General features: G+C 35.7%; 1 protein-coding gene across 3 annotated transcripts in view; it reads left to right on the forward strand.

Annotated features, from left to right (window-relative positions):
• Window positions 1-24310, forward strand: part of LOC149537618 (protein SABRE-like) — a 264963-nt gene that overhangs the window by 178439 nt on the left and 62214 nt on the right. For all 3 annotated transcript variants that reach the window (XM_089798989.1, XM_089798990.1, XM_089798991.1), the window contains one exon: window positions 17505-17577. In XM_089798989.1, coding sequence (XP_089655115.1) covers window positions 17505-17577 — 73 coding nt within the window. The remainder of the gene's footprint in view (window positions 1-17504; window positions 17578-24310) is intronic.

Here is a 24310-nt window from a genome sequence, read left to right on the forward strand (position 1 = left end):
TGGGCTTAATTTTGCGTACTTACTATTTGTGGTAAGTCGGGTGTTGATTGAGATGGACTCTTTCTATTTTTGGAAAGTGCATTTGGTCACACGGAGAAATAATAGGTGTGACTCCTATTTCAGATGACATATTTAAATGATGAGTATTTTGTGAGTTATTATATTTGTAGTGGCCAAATTATTATTAATTCATTAAATGAGTTATTATAAAGTTATAATTTAAAACTTAATAATTTCATGTAAGTTGAGGTTTGAGTCATCATTGGAAAGGGATTATAAATATGAACTCATTTCATTGGAAAAAAACACGCTTGAATATTTATTTTCCTTTGTTGCCTTTGTGGTCTTTTTGAGGTTCTGATTATCAAATCCCTTGCTGAGGTATAAGGGCTTTATCTGAGGTTTTTTCTATTGCTGAAGTATAGTGGAGATTGGATTCTTGTGGATTCTGAGATTTTCATGGTGGCTTTTCCTACTATTTCTCACTGTGACTGAGAAGTTGTTTGATAGCTGAAAGAACTGGTGGACATTACCTCTGTTTTGGTAGCACTTATTTCTGTTGTTGGCTGATGTCCATCTTGTTATTTATGGCAACTTTATATGTCTATTATTGAGCCATCTAGGGTGACCAATTCACTACTGCATTGGCATTAGGAATTACTGAGCGAATTGGCACTGGGATTTGGTAATGTTACTTCTGATTTACTGTTTTTTATAGGCTCAGATACACTTGCTGTGGGACATGGATTTAATGTTAATCTGGAATTTCCGAACATTATTTCCACTCCTATAGTGGGACTATTATATATTGGCTGGGAGTTATATTCTGCATCTGCAAACTCCATTATTGGTGATCTGTTTGGTAGCTACAACACCCAATTGTGGCATCACATTCTCTGCACAATGAATGCTAATTAACTTCATCTTGGAGACATTGACCAGGGACTTCAATTCTGCTGTTGTTCCATTGACTGTTGTTGCTGTTTGAATACCTCCAGGTTGAATGTTCTATTTTATAAATAAATAAATTGTAGTCTGCAAATGATTAGTGCTCAAAACAGTGAACGATAGAGGGAATTGCTCTTTGGTTCATCTCTATATTCGTCTCATAATTCATTCAGTACAAAGACTGAAATTTAACAATTAGATGTTCATGGTTTTCCGATAGTACCAATTTAGTTTATTATTTATTAATAGCTGGTTATCAATTTGTTAGTTAGTTCAGACAAGAGCGCTTATTTATATATCTAGTAGCACAAACTGGTATCAAAGTATACTAGCCAAGTGTTTGACAAAATGCCAAACCATTGATAAATAGAGGAAATTGGTGTTGAACAAAGCAATATCCGGGTGAGGTTATTGCATTGGTCTTCCTTGATATGTACTATGTCCTAGGAATTGAACTCAACCTTGTCTCAGTTAGTCAAATTCTAAGACATACCTCTTGGCTAGATGTCACCTTCAATTCACATCAATGCAACATCATCGATCAGGAGACTCGATCTACTATTGTTGTGGGACATGAGGATCATGGTCCATTCATCCTTGTTGACTTTGGTGATTCTTAGGAACTTTCTATGGTAGTCCATAGCTCCTCTATTAGTACACTCTTGCATTAGTGGTATGGGCACTTAAATGTGCACTCTCTTTCTCATCTTGTTCAAGAAGATCTTATCATGGGATTACTAGATATTCAGACCAAGGACCTTGTAGCTTGCAGAGCATGTTAGGCTTGGAAGCAACATCGATCTCCATTGTTTAAGGCGACTCTTGGAGAGCTTCTAAGGTATTACAATTGGTCCAATATCTTTGAACCAATGGCCACTCCTATTATTGGGTCCAGATACTTCCTACTTGTTGATGATTTCAATCTTAAAATGTGGGTGTATTTCCTTCATCAAAAATTAGACATTCTTGACTTATTTCAAAAGTTCAAAGCATTTGTAGAAAGGAGTTTGGTCAATATATTGTTAGTCTTAGAATTGACAATGGGGGAAATTTTGGCCCTGCACTTTCTCCCATTTCTGTGAACAACGTGACATAAAGTGTCAATTAACAACACTCTACAACCCTCTGTAAAAGGGTATTAAACCCAGAAATTGAATAATCTCTCATGCTTGAACACAAGAGTATCCTAAAGAAATCTTGGGCTGAAGCACTCCACACTATCGCCCATCTTATTAATCACTCTCCTACAGTGGTTGTTAAGAAGCAAACTCTTAAAGAGGCTTGGTCAAGTTGTAAGCCAGAAATCAGTCGTCTCAAAGTTCTTGGTTCCACTGTTTTGTTTGAATCCCTGATGATAAACGCACCAAGTTAGATGCCAAGAGCCAAAATTTTTATGCTCACTGGCTACAATAATAATAAAAAATTCTACTGCCTGGTTGACATCGATAGTAATCCTCTCATCTTCAATCAAGATGTGGTCTTTGACAAGGAATGAAGGTCAGTCCAGCTCTCTCCTCTAGTTATGGATTCCAAGGACTAGTCTCTCAAAGTTCAAGGCTTGGGTGTCCATCTTTCGTTAGGTCCACTGCATGGGAGGGCTTCGAGTAGGGAGGATCGAGCAGTTCCTCTACTTGTTCCTACCTTTCCGCCAGTTCCTTCCCCACAGGATCACTTAGACATGTAGCTACACCACCTAATTTTCGTCACGATCCATCTGGTCTTCTGTTTGATGACGATGATGATCTTGTTGCACCTCCTACTTTTGATGTTGGCACTTCTACTCTCTAGCCTAAATGATCGGCTAAGACAATTGGCGATCTTGATGATGATGAGCTCATTGAGGGTAAAACTGGTTAAAAGAGAAGCAAACCTTCTATTTCTGGTATTTTTTTTGTCACGGCTTCAAACATACAAAGAGATGAAATGAATACTTGACTAGAAGAAGCTATCAAGATTAAGTATCATAGTCTGTTGAAAAATATCTCTGTTTTGTTAGATATTCCTTCAAGAAAGAAACTCATCAGATGCAAATGGGTCTACAAAGTCAAGTACAAGGTTGATGATACTTTAGATAAGTTCAAGGCTTGTTGTGTTTCCAAAGGCTTCTCTCAGCATGATGGAATTGATTATGAGACCTTTGCTCCAACATCAAAGATGAGCATCATCAGATTAGTCCTAGCCATGGCAACTTAGTAGTATGGATAGTCCATCATATGGATGTCAAGAGTGCCTTCTTGAAGGGTGAGTTATAGGAAAAGGTTTACATGATGTAACCTCTTAGATTCAAGGTCGTCGATTGAACATCGGGTAATCAAATTGTTGAAAGCAATATATGACCGCAAACGAGCTCCTAAGGTGTGGTACATAAAAATTGACTAGTATTTTACTGTTCTAGGTTTTTTAAAGATGTCATTTTGACTCAAATTTGTATGTCAAGACTACTAGTAGTGACATCATCCTTCTAGCTTTTTTTTTTTTGATGATATGATTATCATTGGCTATTCAACATCTTTGATTCATGAAATCGAATAGAATTTATGGTAGTCTTTTGACATGACCAACCATGGGCTTCTACACTATTACCTAGATATCAAGGTTTGGCAACGGTTGCATGGCATCTTTATCTCTTAGTCTAAATATGCCTAGGCTCTTCTTGATGAATTTTGAATGCAAGATTGCAAACCCTACATCTACTCCTATGGAGTTTGGTCTAAAGTAGTGTAACTATTAATGTTTGTGGCCTTTACGACAAAGATTAACAATAAATAATTAAATATGCAAATGTCAGCCAAGAGTGGCTACATATTCAATTGCAATATAATAATAATATGAAGTATATTATTTTATTATATGATAATTCAATTAAGTGGGAAAGCTTAATTGGCCCCATTTGAAGTGTTGTGTCTTTTGGAAGACACACCTCTTCATCTCATATATATTATATGTGTTGGGTGGTGAATAATGAACACACGAAAACATGATGTGCAAGTAACTATTCACCATTCTCTACCCTAAAATTTGAAAACTTAACATGGTATCCGAGCCTAGTTCCTTTGTGGGAAGCTTAACTACTTGAAGGTAGATCCATTTCAGATTTATGGGCAGAAACGAACAACTTCCAATATTGCATTGACATAATATTTCAAGTGAGTCCATATCAATGCCTTGGCATATTTCTCTATAATTTGGCAATTGATTCAAAATGTATTGAAGGGGCTGATCCAATCTGCGGGCAAGATAAGGTATCCATTCGAGGCTATAAATTTGGGGCATGAAAAGACAAGGAGAGATTTCAATCAAATAATTTTGAGTTAACTAATCAAATTATTTCATGGGCCAATGAGTTGAAATTATAATTCCACGGGAGTCAAGTTCATAGCTGGGATCCCAGATACAATGAATATTCTCCAGAGCGCCCAATTGGCCTGAGAATATCGATTCCTATATAGTGGTATCAGTTTGAAAGTAGACTTTGTTTATAGTGACATCTGATTGAGATAGGAGTTACATTTGTTGTCGGAGAGTATGAAGCTGGGCAGAGTTTACTAGCCTACTGTGGAAATCTCGAAGTAAGGAGTCCCAGTGTGCCTATAATTGCTCGTAACTCTTGTATCTCTTGGTAGTAATTTTTGGGTACCAAAAGTGAATTGTGTAACTTGGGACAGATAGAATGACAACTGGCCAGAGCAGTTTAAATTATAGTATGTACCGTATGAGACAACTCAGAGTGAGTGGCATTCGAGGAGGTTCTATTGATGCTTCTCGCATAACTGGAATATCACTTGTCGGTAGGTTGTCTTCTGTAAATAGTAAGGCCTTATAAACCTTGAAGCAGTTCAAACAACCACAACAAGAAGATAAAAGAAAAGCATTCACATCAAGTGTCTGCCAAATTTGAGGGCCTGTTAAGTTTGACTGTGGATGTCGTAGTAAATGAAGGAGCTACTAGGGTGCTATATGGGTTGTAAAGAATGAGCTTGTTGCCTATATGAGATCGTGGGTTTGGGATGAAAGCGCCCAACTTTCAATTTCACAGACTTAGAACTAAGGTTGAGGGGGTGTCGATTTGTCCAAACCCAAGGATTTCTTTGTCACATGAGATTGGGCTACATGATTTCTAGCAAAGGCGGGGGCTTTATGATTGCTTGGAGTCTTCCATTGTGGACATAGCAAACTGAATGGGGCTGTGAAATCTGCTTTAAATTTTGTTAAGTGGTAATGGTTGTGGAAATTTGATTTAGACTGCATAAACAAGAAGATTGAAATCTTTCTTGAGTCGTATTGCTTTCCTCTCGTTCGAGAAGGGGGCATGCTAATTGCTACATCGAAGCAAAGAAAATAGCTAGTTTTTGGGGAATGACTGCATTCTAGTTCATTGTTTTGTAAAAGTTGTATTGATAGGGTGAAGGGAAGTGTGACGTGGAATAGAGAATGTGGGGTACATCCATTGCAGATTCAACAATCATATAAAAGTTGATTCATGCGTATAAAAATCCTCGCTTGGCTATTACTTGAACAACTCCAATTTCACCAACTTTTCTCAAAAATCAGATTTTTGACATTTTGTTGAACACTTGACAACCCAACTCTCTAGTGAAGTAAATGGAAATGCATGTATATTTTATGCTCTTTGATCTACGTAGCTTCTCTATTGTTTGTGCTTGATACCTTATTTTTCTATGATTGATTTAGATAAATTTCTGTGTCTTTTCCATATCATATAAAAATACTGAAACAATAGTGAAGTAGAGCCATGCAAGGCAATAATTTTTCTCATTGAAACTTAACACCATAATTTACTTTAAAATTCACAACCTACAAACTTGGAAGAATAAGATTTGTTTATATTAATAGTAACAGAATGTCTATCAATAGCAGATTAAATTATTTGTGAAACCTGTTGCTTGATTCTGCAATCGACATTGGCATACTGAATGTCAACTTTTCCCAGAAATGCTACGGCAGGCCTTGTAAATTAAATCACAGACTTAAGGAATGAAATGCTGATCTTCATAGGTGAATCGCAGGCCCAAATAGGAGATCACAGGTCCAAGTAACTTGAAGGCAAGCCTCCCAAACCTGCGACTGATATTCAGGTCTCGACGCTGAGAATTATGAATTGCCGGTCCAAGACAAGATACCACCCAGCTTCTAAAGAGATGAATTGGCTTAGGGATTGCCAATAATGCAAGTAACAACATAAATGCTGCCTTCCAGATGTGAATCAGTAACCAATAATGCCCAGTTCGAGCCCTCCAAATGTAACAAGAAGTTGACAATAATTCACTCCACAGATCCACAAACTCACTTCAAGCAAAACAATCTCTCCTTAGACACAAACGACACAGTAGGAGAAGAAGGCAAATTGTTATATAACAGCAACAATTTGCTATAGAAATTCTCAGAACGACCCTTATACTTCAGCAAGGGCACACAATTCCGAAAACTCAGAGAAAGCCACAAAGGCAATAAAAATAAATAAATATCTAAATATTCTTTCCTCAACAAATGGGCTTGTATCTATTTCTAACCTCTAGATTCCCTTTTGTTGCCAAAATGTAACTTCACTCAAGAAGCTTCTCCACACAACATTAATGAGAAGCTTCCATTAGATTCTCTCACTTGACTTGGCTTAACTAATTAATAAATGACACTTTCCAACGATAACTCTACTCTCAACTTAAGTGAAATTATAAAGTTAAATTATAACTTTATAATAAGCCATTTAATAATTAATAATAATTTGGCCACTATAAATATAATAACTCCCAAAATACTCATCATTTAAATACGCCATCTGAAATAGGAGTCATACCTATTATTTCTCGATGTGACCAAATGTACTTTCCAAAAATAGAAACGGTCCATCTTGATCAACACCAACTTACCACAAATAGTAAGTACACAAGATTAACCCAAACAAAATCCGATCTGAGCCAAACAAAGACCAACCTGTAGCTTACTAAGATGTGGAGAAGATAAGACCCTCCCAAGCCAAGCCACTTCCACATAAGACCCTCTATCCACAATAATTAGCCTACGAGGTTCACAATAATAGGCTAATCCCTGAAACTCTGATGTCAACAAAATTGGAGACATTAAAATGCGTGATATTATATGGGCTCACCTTACGAAAATAAATACTTTGAAATTCATAAAAGATAAGTATTTCATGTTTTATTATCCGTATGAATTTTAAATAAATCTTGTCTGCTTCTATCGTTTGTATTTGTGTTCGAGATAGTTTAGCTTTTTGAACTATTCGTAATCTATCTTTGACATACTTCCAGGATGAACACATGAAATTCAAATTTAGAGGAGTTTGTCATCTTCAAAGAGGTCAAGAATTTGATAAACTTGGCTTCAAAGGGAGTAGATGGTTTAATCAACTTGTGACAATATTTATCATATTGATTGAGAGAGAATTCACTATTGAAGGTGAAACACTTTTGAGGTGCATAGAGGAAGCCACCAAATGTCAAAGGAAATCATTTCCAAGAGCATTTAGTTGCACTCTAATAGAGCAGAACATTTTTCTATTTAAGGTTGAATGTCAATAGGGATATTACATTTTATTCATTTCTGATTATGAGTTAAAGAATTAAAACTGGTTGTATAAACCATTAATTCTGAGATAAATTTGGACTTAATGTTCGGGTACCAGTACGGGTGTCATCATGGATTTGATGTCGGATTTAGTACTTGGTGGACTTAATGTCCGGATACTAGTATGGGTGACATCATGGATTTGATGTCGGATTTACTACTTGGTGGACTTAATGTCCAGATACCAATATGGGTGACATCATGGATTTGATGTCAATTGAGTCGTTGTGACTCGTGGATCTTGGATCCACAAGTTGAGTACATGTTGACATCATGAACTTGATGTTGGGAAGCCATTACTCAGAGCATTTAGTGAATATCATGGACTTGATATTCGGCCAATGCTTTTGATATCGGTTGAGTTAGTTAGACTCAAGAGACTAATAGAGTATATGATGATGACTTTCAGATCTTTTGAGATTTGTATGAGTTTTAGATCATGAGATGATGTATGAGATATATACTAGATTTGAGATCTGTTTTTGGTACCTCTACCAATTGTGAAGATAGAGAAGTTGATGTCTTTTATAGACTTGAGACTTATTGGTTGATCTTCTTCTCAAGTGCAAGAGGGAGTGTTAATCTTTGTGGCCTTTACGACAAAGATCAACAATAAATAATTAAATATGCAAATGTAAGCCAAGAGTGGCTACATATTTAATGGCAATATAATAATAATAATATGAAATATATTTTTTCATTATATGATAATTCAATTAAGTGGGCAAGCTTAATTGGCCCCATTTGAAGTGTCATGTCTTTTGGAAGACGCACCTCTTCATCTCATATGTGTGTGTGTGTGTGTTGGGTGGTGAATAATGAACACAACAAAACATAATGTGCAAGTAGCTATTCACCATGCTCTACACTAAAATCTGAAAACTTAGCAGTAACACTATTACTGGGGTACATTGGGACAGCAGGACGCCAAGATGAGTTTTCAGGACATGGGGAAAATGGGCCTCATTTTTAGGATGGTAGGGGGATGACCAAGGACGATGGTAAGGGGAGGACAAGGCAGGGAGGGGCATTGTATGGTATACATATTGAACTTGAAATGCTAGGAACATACCAAATAAAAATACTTGAACGCAACAAAATTGCAACATAAACTAGAACCATTGAACATTCAACATAATAACATATTACATACCCAATAGTAACATTCAAAAATCAAAACTCAAATAGAAATTCAAGCACCCATCCCAACGGTGGCATGGTTGCAAAATGGCAAAGGGAGGGGGGTACTTGGGTACTCAAGTACCTTGTGCGGGGACATCTCGGAGACGGGTACTTTGAGATTTGGGAAGGCAATGCCAATCCCCATATTACACTGGTTTAAAGTAGTCATATCTAGTTCCTCTGTTTAGAATGAATTTGCTTTCAGGCAACTTGTGGGTAGTTTGATCTATCTCACCACCACTAGACCTGATCTTAACTTTATAGTCAGTTACATATCTCGCATCATGATAGCTTCTACTTCAAATCATTGAGCTGCAGCGAAGTGCATCCTGCACTATGTCAAGGGCACAACACACTTTGGTATCCTTTGAGGGCGAACCAAATATCCTCGACTTATTGGTTACACAAACTCGAATTGGAGAGGCTCTTTTGATGACAAAAAGTCCACTTCTAGGTATTTCTTCAGTTTGGGTATAGGTGCAATCACTTGGCCTAGTAAGAAGCAATTGGAAAAATCTCTTTCCGGAATAGTCGAAGTAGGTTGTGAGGCAATTTGGCTTCAAAGGATGCTTTCTGGCATACATATGCATCACCCCTTTTCTACAACAATCAATGGTGATCAAACTTGCTAAAAATCCAGTCTTCCATTAGTGAACCAAGCATATTGACATTCATTGTCACTTCATTAGACAGTTGGTTGAAGATGGATTCATGGATTTGTAGTATGTTCCTATAGCAGAACAGGTTGTTGATATTCTCACCATGTCACTCCTTCTGGATTGATTTGTTTAATGGTTTCCATGGTGGCGTTGACAAATTGACCATTATGGGAGGGTATTAGAATAACATTTTTGAATATCTTTTTTATTATTCTTTTGATAGTCAATATCGTGTATCTTGTATATGTTAGAATGTTTTTAATATTCTTTTATTCTTTCATCAATAGAATGTTTCCAATAATGCCACCTTTATAAATTATATATGAGCATCTTGCTCATTCTTTAATTTATCCAATATTTTACCAAAATCCTTGTGTAATAGTTTCCTCACATAGACAACTTGTTCCTATCACTATGGATGAGACATCTGTTGGGGATATGACAACTATACCACCCACTTCTGACATTTGTAACACTCACACAGTGAAAACAAACTTTTAAGAGCTTTAGCTGTAGATGAAACTTATTATTTATACTTATATTGGTATTGAAATTTCATGTTCATATGTATTCTTGAGCTGAATTGGGTTTCTGATCTATGACATTTACTAAACTCGAATTTTGATTTACATATGATGAAGATCAATAATATGTTGTACTTCAATAATGTGTCTTTTTTTAAGAATATTTTTAAAAATTTATGTATTCTACAATGTTTAATAAATTAGTCATGTTAGTGTTGATTCCCCATAATTTGGCCAATAGGCTATTTGTGGGAGCTTTGCTCCGTGAAAGTTTATTTTTTGACAGAATAGTTGTCAGTATTATCAGAATTTTTTTCTTTTCTGAGAATAGAAAATAAAAACTTACCTTATTTTTTCCTTAACATAATATTTGGAAACATTCTTTACTTATAATATTGCTTTTCAAAAGTTTTGATTTCTATGATGTTGTGGACTTTCTGTAATCAATTCATCCGAAGCAACTGATCTAAAATCACTTAAATAAAACCGATTCAAATTAAAAGAAAGTCTTGGTATAATTTTTGTGTTTAATGCAAAGTAACATGCTTTAGACTTGGCTTGGATTCGGCAAGGGTAACTTGACTCGTGACCCGGCTTGGACTCGCCAGTGACTTGGCAAAGTGAAAAAACCTTGAAATTTTGAGATTTTTTAGGATTTAAAGAATATTCCATGCACCCATTATTGAATAAAGCTTAAATACACAATAACATCATGCAATAGAAGGTAATTTGATCATAATGCACATACTTAAAAGTTAAGCATACATCGAGTACAAAGGTAAATTGTTAAATACTAAAATTTAAATAGTAGTTGAAGGAAGTAGAAAAGTAAAATATATAATCATTTTAAAATGATAAATCCATGAAACCCATCAAAATTTATATCAAATCCAAGAAATCCAACACATCAATAAGCATCACCAAATGTTCCAAATTCTAATCATATGTTAAGTTAAACAAAAAGTTAAAACAAGACTATAGCTATGGCTCCTCATCCTCATCCTCATCCTCATCTCGAACCTTATCCTCAAGCTTAGTATAATCTATAAAATGCTTCTTAGTAAGGCATCTAAGTTAGATCCTGGATGACTGATTAGCCATAGCATCAGCTTGCGAGGTGCCTCTAGGATCAACTGTAGTCTTTGCCAGTGCATGTGAGGTGCCACTAGGAACAACTGTTGCCATAGCCACGACCTCAACCTCTCTATCTGCCTCGTCAACCCACTCTAGGTCCTCATCATCAAAGATAGGATCAGTAGCCTCAGTGATCCACTCATACTCTGGATCAACCTCCTCTAGAGTAATTGGAGAGGTGTCACTATCCAAAAATCTCCCTGGTCCTAATGCACAAAAATTAGTTTATTTATTTTCTCCACAGACAACCTGTTACACCTCTTCGAGTGGATGTGCTTGAACATGCTCCAGTTGCGCTCACATTTAGAAGTGCTACTTAGTTGGCTCATTATGTGGATGGTGATTTGCTGAAGGTTTTTGGTTGAAGCCCCAAACATTTGCCACCATCTATCTAAATTTTGAAGAAAGGAAAAGAAAAAAATATTAGTCTCATTTCTAAATTTGAATTTTAGAGTTAGAAATTTAGAAACTAGATTGTACAAGGCTTAAGCTACAATTTTTACCTGGCAACAATTTTGTACGACCTCCTTTGCAAATTTGACTTGAAAAAATGGGCCCTGATGCATTATTATAGGCATCCATCTCAAGCAATATATCTGTGGCATTAGTGGCCGTCTTTGATATCACAGTGTCACTAAGACCCTCCTCATCTGCCTTGAAATCTTCATGGAAACGGTATGCCAAATTGAGGTAATAGGCTGCTACATGGATGGGTTTATGAAGCTGATTTTGCCATCTCCTATCAATTATGTCCCAAATAGGGCCATACTTGTCCTCAACTCCTACATATTTGGCCTTAATAGCCTCCTTAGCCCTATCCATGCCCTCATATATGTAGCCCATAGCAGGCTTCTCCTCATCAGCAACTCACAGGAGGGCTACAAGGGGCTCAGTGATCTACAAAACAATTAAACAAAAAGACAATTTAGTGAATGATGAAACTTTGCAAAGTTGCACAATGAAAATAAAACAAAAATATGTATGAGATAAATTAATTTATAAAATTTTAAGAGTTAAGCTTTTAAAATTTAAATTACCTCCACAATATCCTTACATGGATCCCAAAAACCTTCTTCATCGTAAATGCATTTTGTTGCATCTATTCCTACAAGGGTGGTGTCAAAAGAGGAGGAACTCCATTGTGGACCAACAAACATGCACCTCAAAGCTAATGTTGAACTCAACAAGGATTTTAGGGTGATAAAATTAGAGGCAAATCTTGTGATATTGGGACAAGCCAACTCCTTTCCCTTCGTGTATTCCCTCATAATGCTGAGGACCAAGGCATGATTATAGATGAACTTGCAAAGGTTTTTGGCCTTAGCAATACATGATTTCAGCCATTCAAGCTTGCCAATATCCTCTAACATGAGGTCAAGGGAATGGGCCGTACATGGAGTCCAAAAGATTCTTGGGTGTCTCTCCATCAAAATTTTTCCTACAACAATTTTAAATTAGTTAGTAAACAATTAAAAATTTAGATATGTTAAAAAACTTTTAATTTTCAAAATTTAATGAAAAACTAAAATAATTTTTTTAGAACTTAGAAGTTAAAATTTTACTTGCAACAACATAATAAGCTGCATTATCAGTCACCACTTGGATAACATTCTCTTCCTTCACCTCCCTTATGACCTCCTCAATAGCCTCACATAAGAATTTTGCATTTTTGACATGTGAGGAAGCATCTATAGACTTCAAAATCATGGTGGATCCTGAAAGTGAAAATTAAACAAAATAATTATCATTCAATAGTCAATAAAATAAAATTTTAATTATTCAATAAAACATTAAATTTTAGACTTCAAGAAGTAGAGGATGATGAATTACATCCACTAGAAACAAAAAAAATGAGGAGGGTCCTATTCCTCCTATTTGTCCATCTATCCGTCATGATGGTACACCCCCTTTGGCTTCAAATTTTTTTATGGTCCTCTAAATCAAGTTTCATCTCCCCAATCATTTCTAGTAAGAGGGGGCCACTCAACTCATCTTTAGTAGGGGCTTTAAACCCCGCACCACAGATGGAAACTGCATCAATCATCCCCTACCAATAAGGAGTCCTATTACATTTATAAAAACATTTTAATTAGCATATCTCAATATCGAATTAAGATTATAAAATTGAATTTAAAACTTAAAACGTAAAACAATCAAATATAAATGAAGTTTAAGTACCTGGCTGCTATAAATGGAATGTTGCAGAAATACCAAAACTTGCAAATTGCTCTTATTCTAGCTTCGTGGATCTCCCTATTCCAGACCAATCTCTCAAGTGAGGGTTGTGCACCAAGAGTGGAATGTGGTACAAAAAAATTGTCCAACCTATATTTTTAAACTCTAGGACCAAAGGTAATGCCAATACTACTAGTAGGAGCAGCGCCACTAGTAGTGCAAGAAATAGATGTAGAAGAAGTGCAACTAGTAGAAGCACTAGGACGATAGGGGGGAAGGGAAGCACCTTCTCAAACACAACCTATTGAACCTTGGGGTGTAAAACTAGATACAAAAGTAGTTCCAGATGAGCGTGGAAGGGAATTGGAACCAATCTGAGCTAACTTTGCTAATTGTTTTTGTTTTAATTCCTTTTCTTGTTCATATTTTTCTAAGGCAACATAACAAGAACATTTAGCCTCAAGAGTTGCAGCTTCACAAGGCTCAGCATCATGACCACGTATGCCAACAATATGGTATTTCAATCTATTTTTTCCCTCTATTAACGACCGTACAAAATAGGCATTTTGTTGAGTTCTACCTCTACCTGAAAATTCTATGGTGTACTTCCAACACTCATCTTTTTTATTGCCTTTAGAGAGCTTGGGTTTTTTAGCTGGAGGAGCCATTATGAGTAAGGAAATATGTCAAGGTTGCTGCAATAAGACATTTTAGACCAAATATTACCATTTAAGCATTGTATTTTATGAAGATCTAAAGTAAAACAAAACCCATAAACATACAAAAAAAAAATTCATCCAAAAAACCCATAAGCATAGAGAGAAAAACCATTCAAAATCCAAAAAATCAACTCTTACCTCTTTGAAATGAGTTGAAAGTGTTGAGAAGAGCTCCTATAAACTCCTTGATGATCTAAATGCAAGCGTATGGTTGCTCCAATATCACAAATGCAAGCTTTTCTCCTCTTCGGTTCAGCTAGTTGCAAAACAATGACACTTTATTCTCTTCTTCCTCTCTCTCTCTCTCTCTCTCTCTTTTTCTCACAATAGAGTGTTTTGAAAGCCCTTTTAGGGTCTTAAGGATAAAAAAGAACCAAAAAATATATTTAATTTAATTTAATTTATTTTAATGTTTTAACCTCTGCCAGACGTTGATTGCTGCGGCCAAGTCATAATTGTCATGACCCGCGAGTCATGCCTTGTTTCGCGAGTCATGTGAGTCAGGCAAGTCACACTCCTCGACTCGCCTAGCTCGGGTCACGGGTCATTTTGACTTGGCAAGCCCTCCCTGACTTGCCAACTCGTGGCGAGTCTCGTTCCTCTGGTTTAATGAGTCCCAATTATGAAAAATTGTTATAGGCTTACTTAGCCATTCATTGAATTATAATCAATTCAAGAATCTATTAGCTCTAAGATAGATTAAACAATTTTGTTTTGGAAATATCGGGTTGCTTGAGTATGGACACTGATTAAGAAATCATGAAATCATGTTTGTTTAAAGTTCAAAATCGATTTGTCGGTCATGAATAATTGAATCTCATTTATGAATTGATTTTGAAATAATGACATTGGTTTTTGGTGAATTTTGTTTAATCATTCCTTTCAATAATGTATCGGTTTTGTATATGAACCAATTTCAGCAATGAAATCCGATTTAAATATGCTTATAGAGTATCGATTTGGCTAAAATGTATTAAGTCACGATATAAGCATAAGTGGAAACCAATAGTCATTAATGGACTTGGCAAGTAACGAGATAAGTTTAATTTGAAAACATAACATTGAGCTTTTTATTAATATGAGCTTTTTTTAGTTTCACACTCTATTTCATGCCTTTTTGCATGAGTTATGAAATTTCTTTGTATTAATGGAAAACAATTGATAGTTTTTTTCTGTATATTTTTTTTTCATTTGCATAAGCTAGCAAAACTATATGTAAAAATGTTCAGATAAGAAGTCTTTTACATAAATTGTCTTGATTGCTGATTAATTTCCTTTCTACTTTATATAATGTGGATGAGATTTTTAAGTCCTTTGATTGGTGTGGATTTTCTAACTTACATCTATTGAGATCCGGTTTCCTTGTTCTTTAAAAAAATTCAAATACATTTTTTCGGAAGGAAGCTTTTGATTATGAAATAAATTTGTGGGCTTATGTTTTATTTCTTTTGTCAGGGTTAATTTTAGGACAAGACTGAATGTTTCATTGAAATTGTGTATTGAATCTAGAAGCAATCTTTTGATTGGACACAATCAAAACTGAGCCTAACATCTTCTGATTTTATCAAATTTTGCACATTATTCAACCTGTGGGATGAAGCTCTTGAACTAAAGTTTTTCATGTACATTCATCTTCTAAAGAAAAATAGACTGCATTCATCTTGATTTATTTACCAATTTATTTTATTGTATGCACAAGTTAGATTATTGGATTGAGTTTTCCCATTTTCTCCATTCTTCAAAGCCAACTTTACCACATTAAGAGAGATGCAAAAGTTGTATTTATGTCTGATTCGGGATATATGTTTGTGTCTCTAGCCATCTTCTCCCCAAAGGAGAATGTAAGATGGATTGATGTGTCATCAAAACTAACTAAGCAACTTTTGCTATGTTCTCTCTCAAAGGTTTTGGCAAATTAAACTCATTTCAAAGAACTTTGTAGTATTGGAAACACTTAGCATACCATTTATCATTGTGTTTTTCCAAAATGGAATGAGAACTGTTTTTGCATTTTCTACAATCAAGATGTGTGTTGGATTAATGTTAATTACTCGGTTATGCTATTAATTTGAGATTTTATTTTCTATCATGTAATATTTTATTATATAATTATTATTTTTGTTCATTTAGGTTTCTTGAAATTCAAACTATTTTATTTATGTCATCTGTTGGAATGGAAGTAAAATCTATGAAGTCTATTCCTTTGATCAAAACCTCATTTTTACTTATGTCCACTTTTTGTCCCCACTACACATATCACTCCTATCGGCTTATCATTGCACCTACAAAAATGTGCAATTGCTAGTTTAAACATTTTAGGCCTGCGAAGTGATTGATGAATCTAAGTTTTTCAACAATGGTTTTAGTAACAACTCATAATTTTCAAATTGTGAAGTGCAAGGTATCTGTTTGATAAATGAGTGGGTATACAAGATGATGTGCATTTTTTACCTTCTCTTCTAGTTGTTGAGGTTTGTGGCAAATATGGTAGGGATGCATACAAAATATTTTGGTCAATCAACATGCTTGCCACGGGCATTGGTTGGATTGATACACTCCAAGGTCTAAACCTAGTTTTCCTCCAAGTTATTCTCACATATATGTGTAGGTGGATCAGGCATGATTTGTTTGAAACAATATATGTTACAGGGATTTTGGTTAAAGCATTCATATTTATCTTAGTTTGTGCAAGTTTTCTGTGTCACACCTCATATGTTGTGTACAATTGTTAATGTGTAAATATCATGAATATGATGATTTTGCATGGCTATGCTGTTGGACTACACAAGATTGATGTGGGATACCATCAGGTATACCAGATTAACATAGGAATTGGAGTCTTGGTGGAACAAGTTTATCCTGAGTCCAAAATAGATTTCACATTTCCAGTTGATGGTTGTTTGAATATCCTCCAAAGCCAAATATAGTTAGAATTAGGATAATATTCTTGAAGTGTTTCATGAGTTTACTAGGGGAGAATAGATGATTTTAGAGAATTCAATATCAGATGAAAAAGATCAAAGAAGATTTTGAATACTGGGATATGAATTGGTCTATCAGAATCTTGATTTCACGGTTAGAGATAACTGAGATTTGATAATGTAACTGTATTTCAAATCAGAATTGGAGATTTTCAAATCATTGTAGATTAGAATATGTTCCTCTAAGAATTATATAGGGAATTGAAAGCAAGGAGAAGGTTGCTTGAAAAAGAAAAAGCAAAGAAGCAGTTAACAGCATTAGAGTCGATGAGAAAGAAGAGTTGCATGATGCCCTTTTCTAAGATAGTCATAGATTAGCAGGAGGCCTTGAAGAAAGAACTCTTTCAGTGTTCAATAGATAACACATTTTTGGTTGTTCAATTTCTTATCATTGCAATGTGCTCTTATTGATACACTTGTTTTCATTTTTCTTGTATATGGGGAGAACAAAAGTAACCATGAAGCAAAGTGAAGAAAGTAGTTCGATTTTGTACAACTGCATAGATTTGATGAAATTTTAAATAATATTTAATCCTACTAACTTGGAATAATAGATAACATCTTTCTTGATTACAGAAATTTTATGCTTCGTGTGGATGCAAAGCAGGGAGCTCCGAAGGATGGAAACTCACCTCTTGAGCTTTTTCAGGTCTTTCTCTTCACTGGATTAAAAAATTTACCAATCTCAAAAAGCTTTCAACCTTAAAAGAAAATTGTTGAATCAATGGCACAAGCAATCATGTTAAAAATATATTGTCCACTGTAAAGAATATTGGATTTATAAAATTATCTTCTATATTAACCTTCTTGCCTCACCTTTCATAAGTTCTCTGCAACTAAGTTGTATGAGACCAAAGTTTTCTATCTGTTTTCTCTGGGCATTAAAAACTAGAAATGTCTGTTGTGTCACATAAAATAGATTTTTGTAATCATCTTTATTTATGATCTTTCTTGTCGCTACACCTAGAAAGTTTCTTACAGCCATTGTAATGCTGAAAGGCTATACATTAATAATGCATATAACTTTTTAAGAGAAGCCAAGGCGAGGAAGTTGCATATTTTTTAGCATGGAATTGTTTTTGGTTCCTTTTGAAAATTAAGGATGAAATCATCTTACCCTATGCTTGTGGAGAAAAAGCAAGGACTTTGAAGATCAGATTCCAAATTGATGGCTGTTCCTCAATTTTGCTCTATTCTAAATTTCTACGACCCCATTACTAGATGTTAGAGTTGCAATTGTCCTGGCAGATATGCATACAAAATGTGAAAGTGTAGAGAAAGCTCCTGAACTATTTGATATAATTCCTTAGAGAAATGTTGTGTCATGGAGTGTGATGATAGGAAACTTTTAAGAAATTGCAATTGGTTGGTGTAAAGTCAGTCTTTACAACCTTTGCCAGCACCCTTGCGGCTTGTGTTAAAGTGGGAGTTTTGGAATAATTTACAGATATTCATAGAAGCGTAACTGAAAATAGGTTCCATGGACAGTAATGATTGCAGGTTATGCACAAAATGAATTGTTGGGAGTTTTAAGTTTTGCCCAGAAATATGATATACAACAAAAGAGGAAGAACAAAATAGATGCAAGATAAATACAAGAGACACACAAAATTACCCTGTGAAAACCATTCCAGATGAAGGGAAAAACCCAGGTATATCACTTTTATTGATCATAAAATGTTCAAGTGTACAATGTTTTTTGCTTGATACAATATATAGAGAAAAGAGAGCCCCTTCACATTACAACCAAAGGCCTCTTCAATTTCCCAAAACAAGACTCTTCATATTTCCATATGCACGCCTCAACACATGTCATAAGACACGACTCTATATTTAGTGTTATCTCAATTATTATCACAAATATCCTCTTCAACTGAAGGTGACCATAATGGTTATAACAACCATATTTCTAAAACCAGAGATAAAGATCTCTTTGACAACTACAATCTTCAACACTTCCTCTTAGCGAGAGAGAGATTTTTAGTATAACAGTCACACATAGCTGCAACAAAAATGTCAATGATAAATTCTAACCACATAGATTCTCATAAAAAATATGCTATCTCAGCATAACATAATTCATGAAATCACTTGACATGAAAAACTTGCAAGAATCACAACTAGCATACATCATGAACTCTCTCAATGTGATGTTGTCATGGAATCTCTCAACATGACAATCTTGCAAGGCTCTTACATCACAGATTCTCTCAATGTGATGTTGTCATGGAATCTCTCAACATGATAATCCTGAAAGACTCTTACATCACAGACTCTCTGAACATGATGCTGTTATGGAATTTCTCAACATGACATCCAACTCCCTTCACGTAATCTCTCAACGTGATGACATCATAGACTCCCTCTACATGATATTCACTATGATTTCCCTCATAAGTGAGAGAGTTTTCATAGTTGTCCTTACAACTTTATTAATTTAATAAGAACTCATAATCAATAAGAAAGAATATCACCACAATAAGGTAGACAAAGTATAATTACTGAGATTCTCTCTCAACAGAGACCTCCTCTTGGCAGGGATGACTTTGATTTCCACTCTCAGATTGTTGATGTAACCTCCCTTTGAGGCTGAACATCTCCCTCTTAGTATGTATCACCAAGGCAACATCCCCATCTTGTTGCTTCTTGTTGCATCCTGCAAACAAGAGATATTAATAACTCATAACATCAACAATACTGCAATTATTTATTATTCAATATCACAAAATACTCATCTCCATGTAATCTGATTTTTCATCAATCGGTCAGTCATAGTGAAAGAAATTATCAGTCAGCCATTCCTAACAATGCATCTAATTTGTCCTTATACATATACCTTTTAAAAAAGAACTTGAGATCATATATAATCAGACAGGGATAAAAATATACAGAATATCTTAAACCTTAGACTGAACTAATAACCTGAATAGGTCCTAGTACATAATAATGTACAGAGCTACACAATTTGACATAATTGCACTGTAAAAAATATTTGACAAAAGTAAGGAATGATCATCCTTTACTTGCTGCAAAATGATGACTCCAAGCTGCAGTAAAAAACATCTTTTGAAACTCTGACAACCCAAAAATTGCCATCACAGATACCTCTGTCAGCTTCGCGGATGGACCCATGATTCAAACATGTATTTGCAAATTGTTACCGGAAGAGGTAGATAGCATGCTCATATCTATTTGTCAAAAAATCAACTAGTAAAACTCATATCATGCATATGATGAGACTCCGTTTCTCCTTTCATCAAATGATCGAACAACAAATCTTGACACCTGCTCCCCTTTTTGTTTTAATCTATGGATCATAAAAAACGGTAATTGTTAAAGTCCATTCTATGTCATTTTCTTTATGCTGGAAAGGCCTTTCGATGGAGACCACTGAATGATGGTTACATGAGGTATTTGAAAGAATGCCATGACAATAGCGTGAGAATTGGTCGCCTTAATTGAAATTTATTGATGCAGCTAGAGGAGATGGGACTCGTGTAGTCATTGTAGGCTATATCATTGCATAAACATCCACGTGCCTTGCAATGTTTATTTCAAGGACGTAGCTCCAGATGACACATTATCAAGTCTAAATGGAAACAATGACACCCAAACCACAAACGAAAATAAGAGTGACATAATTGTAACATAGGCCCCGGCGAGCGGCTAAGGAGAGTAGACTTTGGATGTATCGAACCTGATTTTGCATTTTGCCTCATCTCTTCTTTGCCAAATTTGACTTCTGTGGCAGTTTTATCTCCAGAGGGACCTCTACATCCACGAATAACTAGCAATCACTTTCCGTTAACAAAAGTCTGAAACTTATTTGAGGGAATCTTTACACAGATCGGTTTCCTGTCCTGGTTAACGATAGTTGTGTCGTTGGACTTAGGTGGTTGTTCTCTCTTGGCGGCTTCCCTTCTGTAAGAGACGTGGAGGTTCCAATATTCAAAGACTTTGCAATACTCTCCCCATGTATAGATGCCAAAAAGGTGGAAAGTCTTGTTCTACTTGCGCTACGCAAAACTATCTCTAGTGCCATGTAAATCTCTATATACTTGCGATGAAGCTTCTCAGGAGTAACATTAGCATCTTCATGCAACCACAACTACACTCACTGCTTGATTTACTATTCTAGTACATTCGAATAAATTGTTTGCAGTATCATCGTGATCTCCAGTTACAATACCCAAAACATAGATGCTATTCACCAAATTGTATACTATCTGATATTTGCTCCTTTCCAACTATTACTTGCCTACTTGAGGCTACCAAAGGATCATCACCAAGACTTTGATTGTCATCTTCAGTTGTTCTACTTTTTCCACTTGAAAAGGCAAGACAAGTGGGCTTTAAAACTAGATACAACTACCAATGCTCTTGCAGGAGGGAAACATTCACGAGTTTGAAGTAGTATGTCAGGCCGTTTTATTGGTTGTAGAGAAAGTGCCAGGCATGCATGTTTTGAACATCCTTTCACGTGGTGTGCACCAAATATTGCATTTGCTCACATCCCTATTTTGAACATCCCCTATTAGAGAGAATCACAACACATGCATTAAACGAAATTGTTACTGAACTGACAATTTCTTCTTTAAGAACCGACGACACCTCCAAAACATTACACGTAAGTGTGGAATTTTTATATGCATGCATGGTGCGAAGACAAATATAATAAACATGTCATCATATGATTCAGCAAGGGTGAGATGGATGAATGGAAAAACAAAACAAGACGTGCAGCTATTGAAGCATAGAAAAAGAGGATGCCATCCATAAATAATTTCAAAATTGGAATCAATAAAAGAGGATAGAACATATACTATAAAAGTGCAAAACATGGTGGAAGCAACCGAGCATATAAACACATAATAAATCATCTTGGATACAATCAGGAAAGGAACTTTGAACCAGGATAAGTTTTGATCCCTCAACCTCCGAACTGGGGTCATAAACGAGAGCTTCTTCTTTCATGTCAAGTGATTTGTGTCATCTAACCAAGCTCTGATACCATGTTAATTTTTGCCCAGAAATAAGATAAACAACAAAAAGGAAGAAGAAACTAGATGCAAGATAGATCAAGAGACACACAAAATTATCCTTGAAAAACCCTTCCAAATGAAGGAAAAAACCCAGCCACAAAACAAAATATCACTTTGATTGATCATAAAATGTTCAAGTGCACAATGATTTTCGCTTGATACAATATATAAGGAAAAGAGAGACTCTTCACATTACAACCTAAGGTCTCTTCAATTTCACAAAACAAGACTCTTCGTATTTTGACATGCATGCCTCAACACATGTTTCAAGACACATGTCTATATTTATTATTATCACAAATGTCATCGTCAACCTGAAGGTGACCTTATAAGGACCATATTTCTAAAACCAGAGATAAAGATCCCTATTGCAGCTACAGTCTTCAATGGGGATGCCTTAGAAAAAAAGCACTTACCAGGTGTTATATTCTGTGGCAACAGCATCAAGGGAGGAAAGAGGAAACATGCCCAAGGAAGCCAGACCAATTGGAACCACAACGTTCCAGTGAAGAACAGATTAAAAAAGGGGCAGCTCAGGACCAGAAAGAAGGGGAAGCTGGGGGGGTTTAGATGGAAGTTGATGAGACTGGAGGACATCACTTTTTGGGCAATTAATACTTTTCCTGAAAACAGTATTATATTAATATTATCCATCACATTAGGTGATGGAATAAGGGTATAGCTGGGACCTCTTATTGTATTACCATTGAGGACTGATTGTTCTTACTGCTGTGTGTGGTTGGGAGTCTAAAGCTGACGTGCACTCTCACTAGTATTACTGCATGAGAGATCTTCTAGTTGTTGGATTTTGTGAGAGGTTGGATGCAGTAATTAATAGCAAAAGGGAACATTATATAAGGTGGATGCACAGGTCTGTGAACCAAATTCTGGTACATGGGAGGCATTTCAATATGGCCCTGAAACACAAATTGAAAGATTGTGGCCCGATATTTGTCAAGCAGAGAAATTCCTCTGTGTTGTGGGAATGCAGGTGAAATGGTACATAGAAGGAAAGTAAGGCTTCTGCAGTGGAGAGTTATTCACTCGAGAATTGTAGCATGTGCTTAGGGTAATTTGAGGAAGTTAAAATTTTAGACCGAGTGCCCAACATCCTAGCTTTGAATTGCTACATCGTTTTTCTTGTGTGCTATTTTGTCTTATGTGGCATTTGTTTTTCTGAGCTATTTTGGAGGTTAATTCACTGCCTCTTAATAATTAGGTTGTCTTCACAGTAATCTTGGAAATGCTGGTCACACACTTAAATTCATTATTACTGCCCAATTACATTATCATCGCTGCTTCATATATTCTTTATTGCTGCCTAATAGCCTTCTGCTCTTCTTTATGATCAATCACTAAATATTAATTCATTCATTCTTGGGCTAAATAAATACGTCTTTTAACATATAAAAATGTTGCCGGTTAGCATGGAATATAGTTGACCAGCAATAAATATCTTCATAAAACTACTTTCTCGTATACATATGATGTCACATTTTGTTGTAAAAAAAGGTGGCGAACTGCCCGATCTGCAAAAAAAATCAGAAAGAATCAAAGGCAGGCATTGCAGAAGGGTTGAACCTTTATGAAAAGGACAATTGTGCGAGCAGGATCCATGCGAATCAACAGAGGATGGAAACAATGAGGATACCCTAAGTATAGACGTTACAAAGGAAATTTGGAGGATTTGGAAGCCCTATTGAACCTAGGAATAATATGCAGGTTTATTAGGGCAAGGATGGACAGGTTGACAATTGAGGAGTTGACAGACAAGACATGGAAGATGTTGCACATAACAGAGTTTCTACAATGTGGATTTTTTACAGTTATATTTGCAATGGAGGAAGAACAGGAAAGGATTCTGCAAGGCAGGGCTTGGTAGATGCATTTCAAGCCACTATACATTCAGAAATGGAGGCAGAATTTCAACACATTGTATATAGAACCATATGAATCCCCTGTTTGGATCCATCTCTATGGTCTCCCAGTGGAATATTGGACATAAGATATGAATTAAAAAATAGGCAGGTCTCTGGGCACACTGGTGAATTTAGATGTTGACATTGCTATTGGTGACCTTTATACTGATGCAAGATTAAAAATCATTACGATCTAAAGAGTCCCAGATAGAATTGAATTAAGAGCTATGGGAAGGGATAGGAGAAACTGTGCAGCGTAGATTAAGAGCTAGGAGAATTGAATATTGATCTGAACTGCGATAGGAGATAGAATTGAATTAAGAGCTATAGGAGAATTGAATATTTGTCTGAACTGTGATAGGAGAAAGTGTGCAGCGTAGATGTACAAGAAACTGCTAGAGAAGAAAGAGGTATAGATATC

This window comes from Cupressus sempervirens, chromosome 9 (genome assembly GCF_028749045.1).
Source record: "Cupressus sempervirens isolate cs-2001-9-10 chromosome 9, ASM2874904v1, whole genome shotgun sequence".
NCBI classification, from domain to species: domain Eukaryota; kingdom Viridiplantae; phylum Streptophyta; class Pinopsida; order Cupressales; family Cupressaceae; genus Cupressus; species Cupressus sempervirens.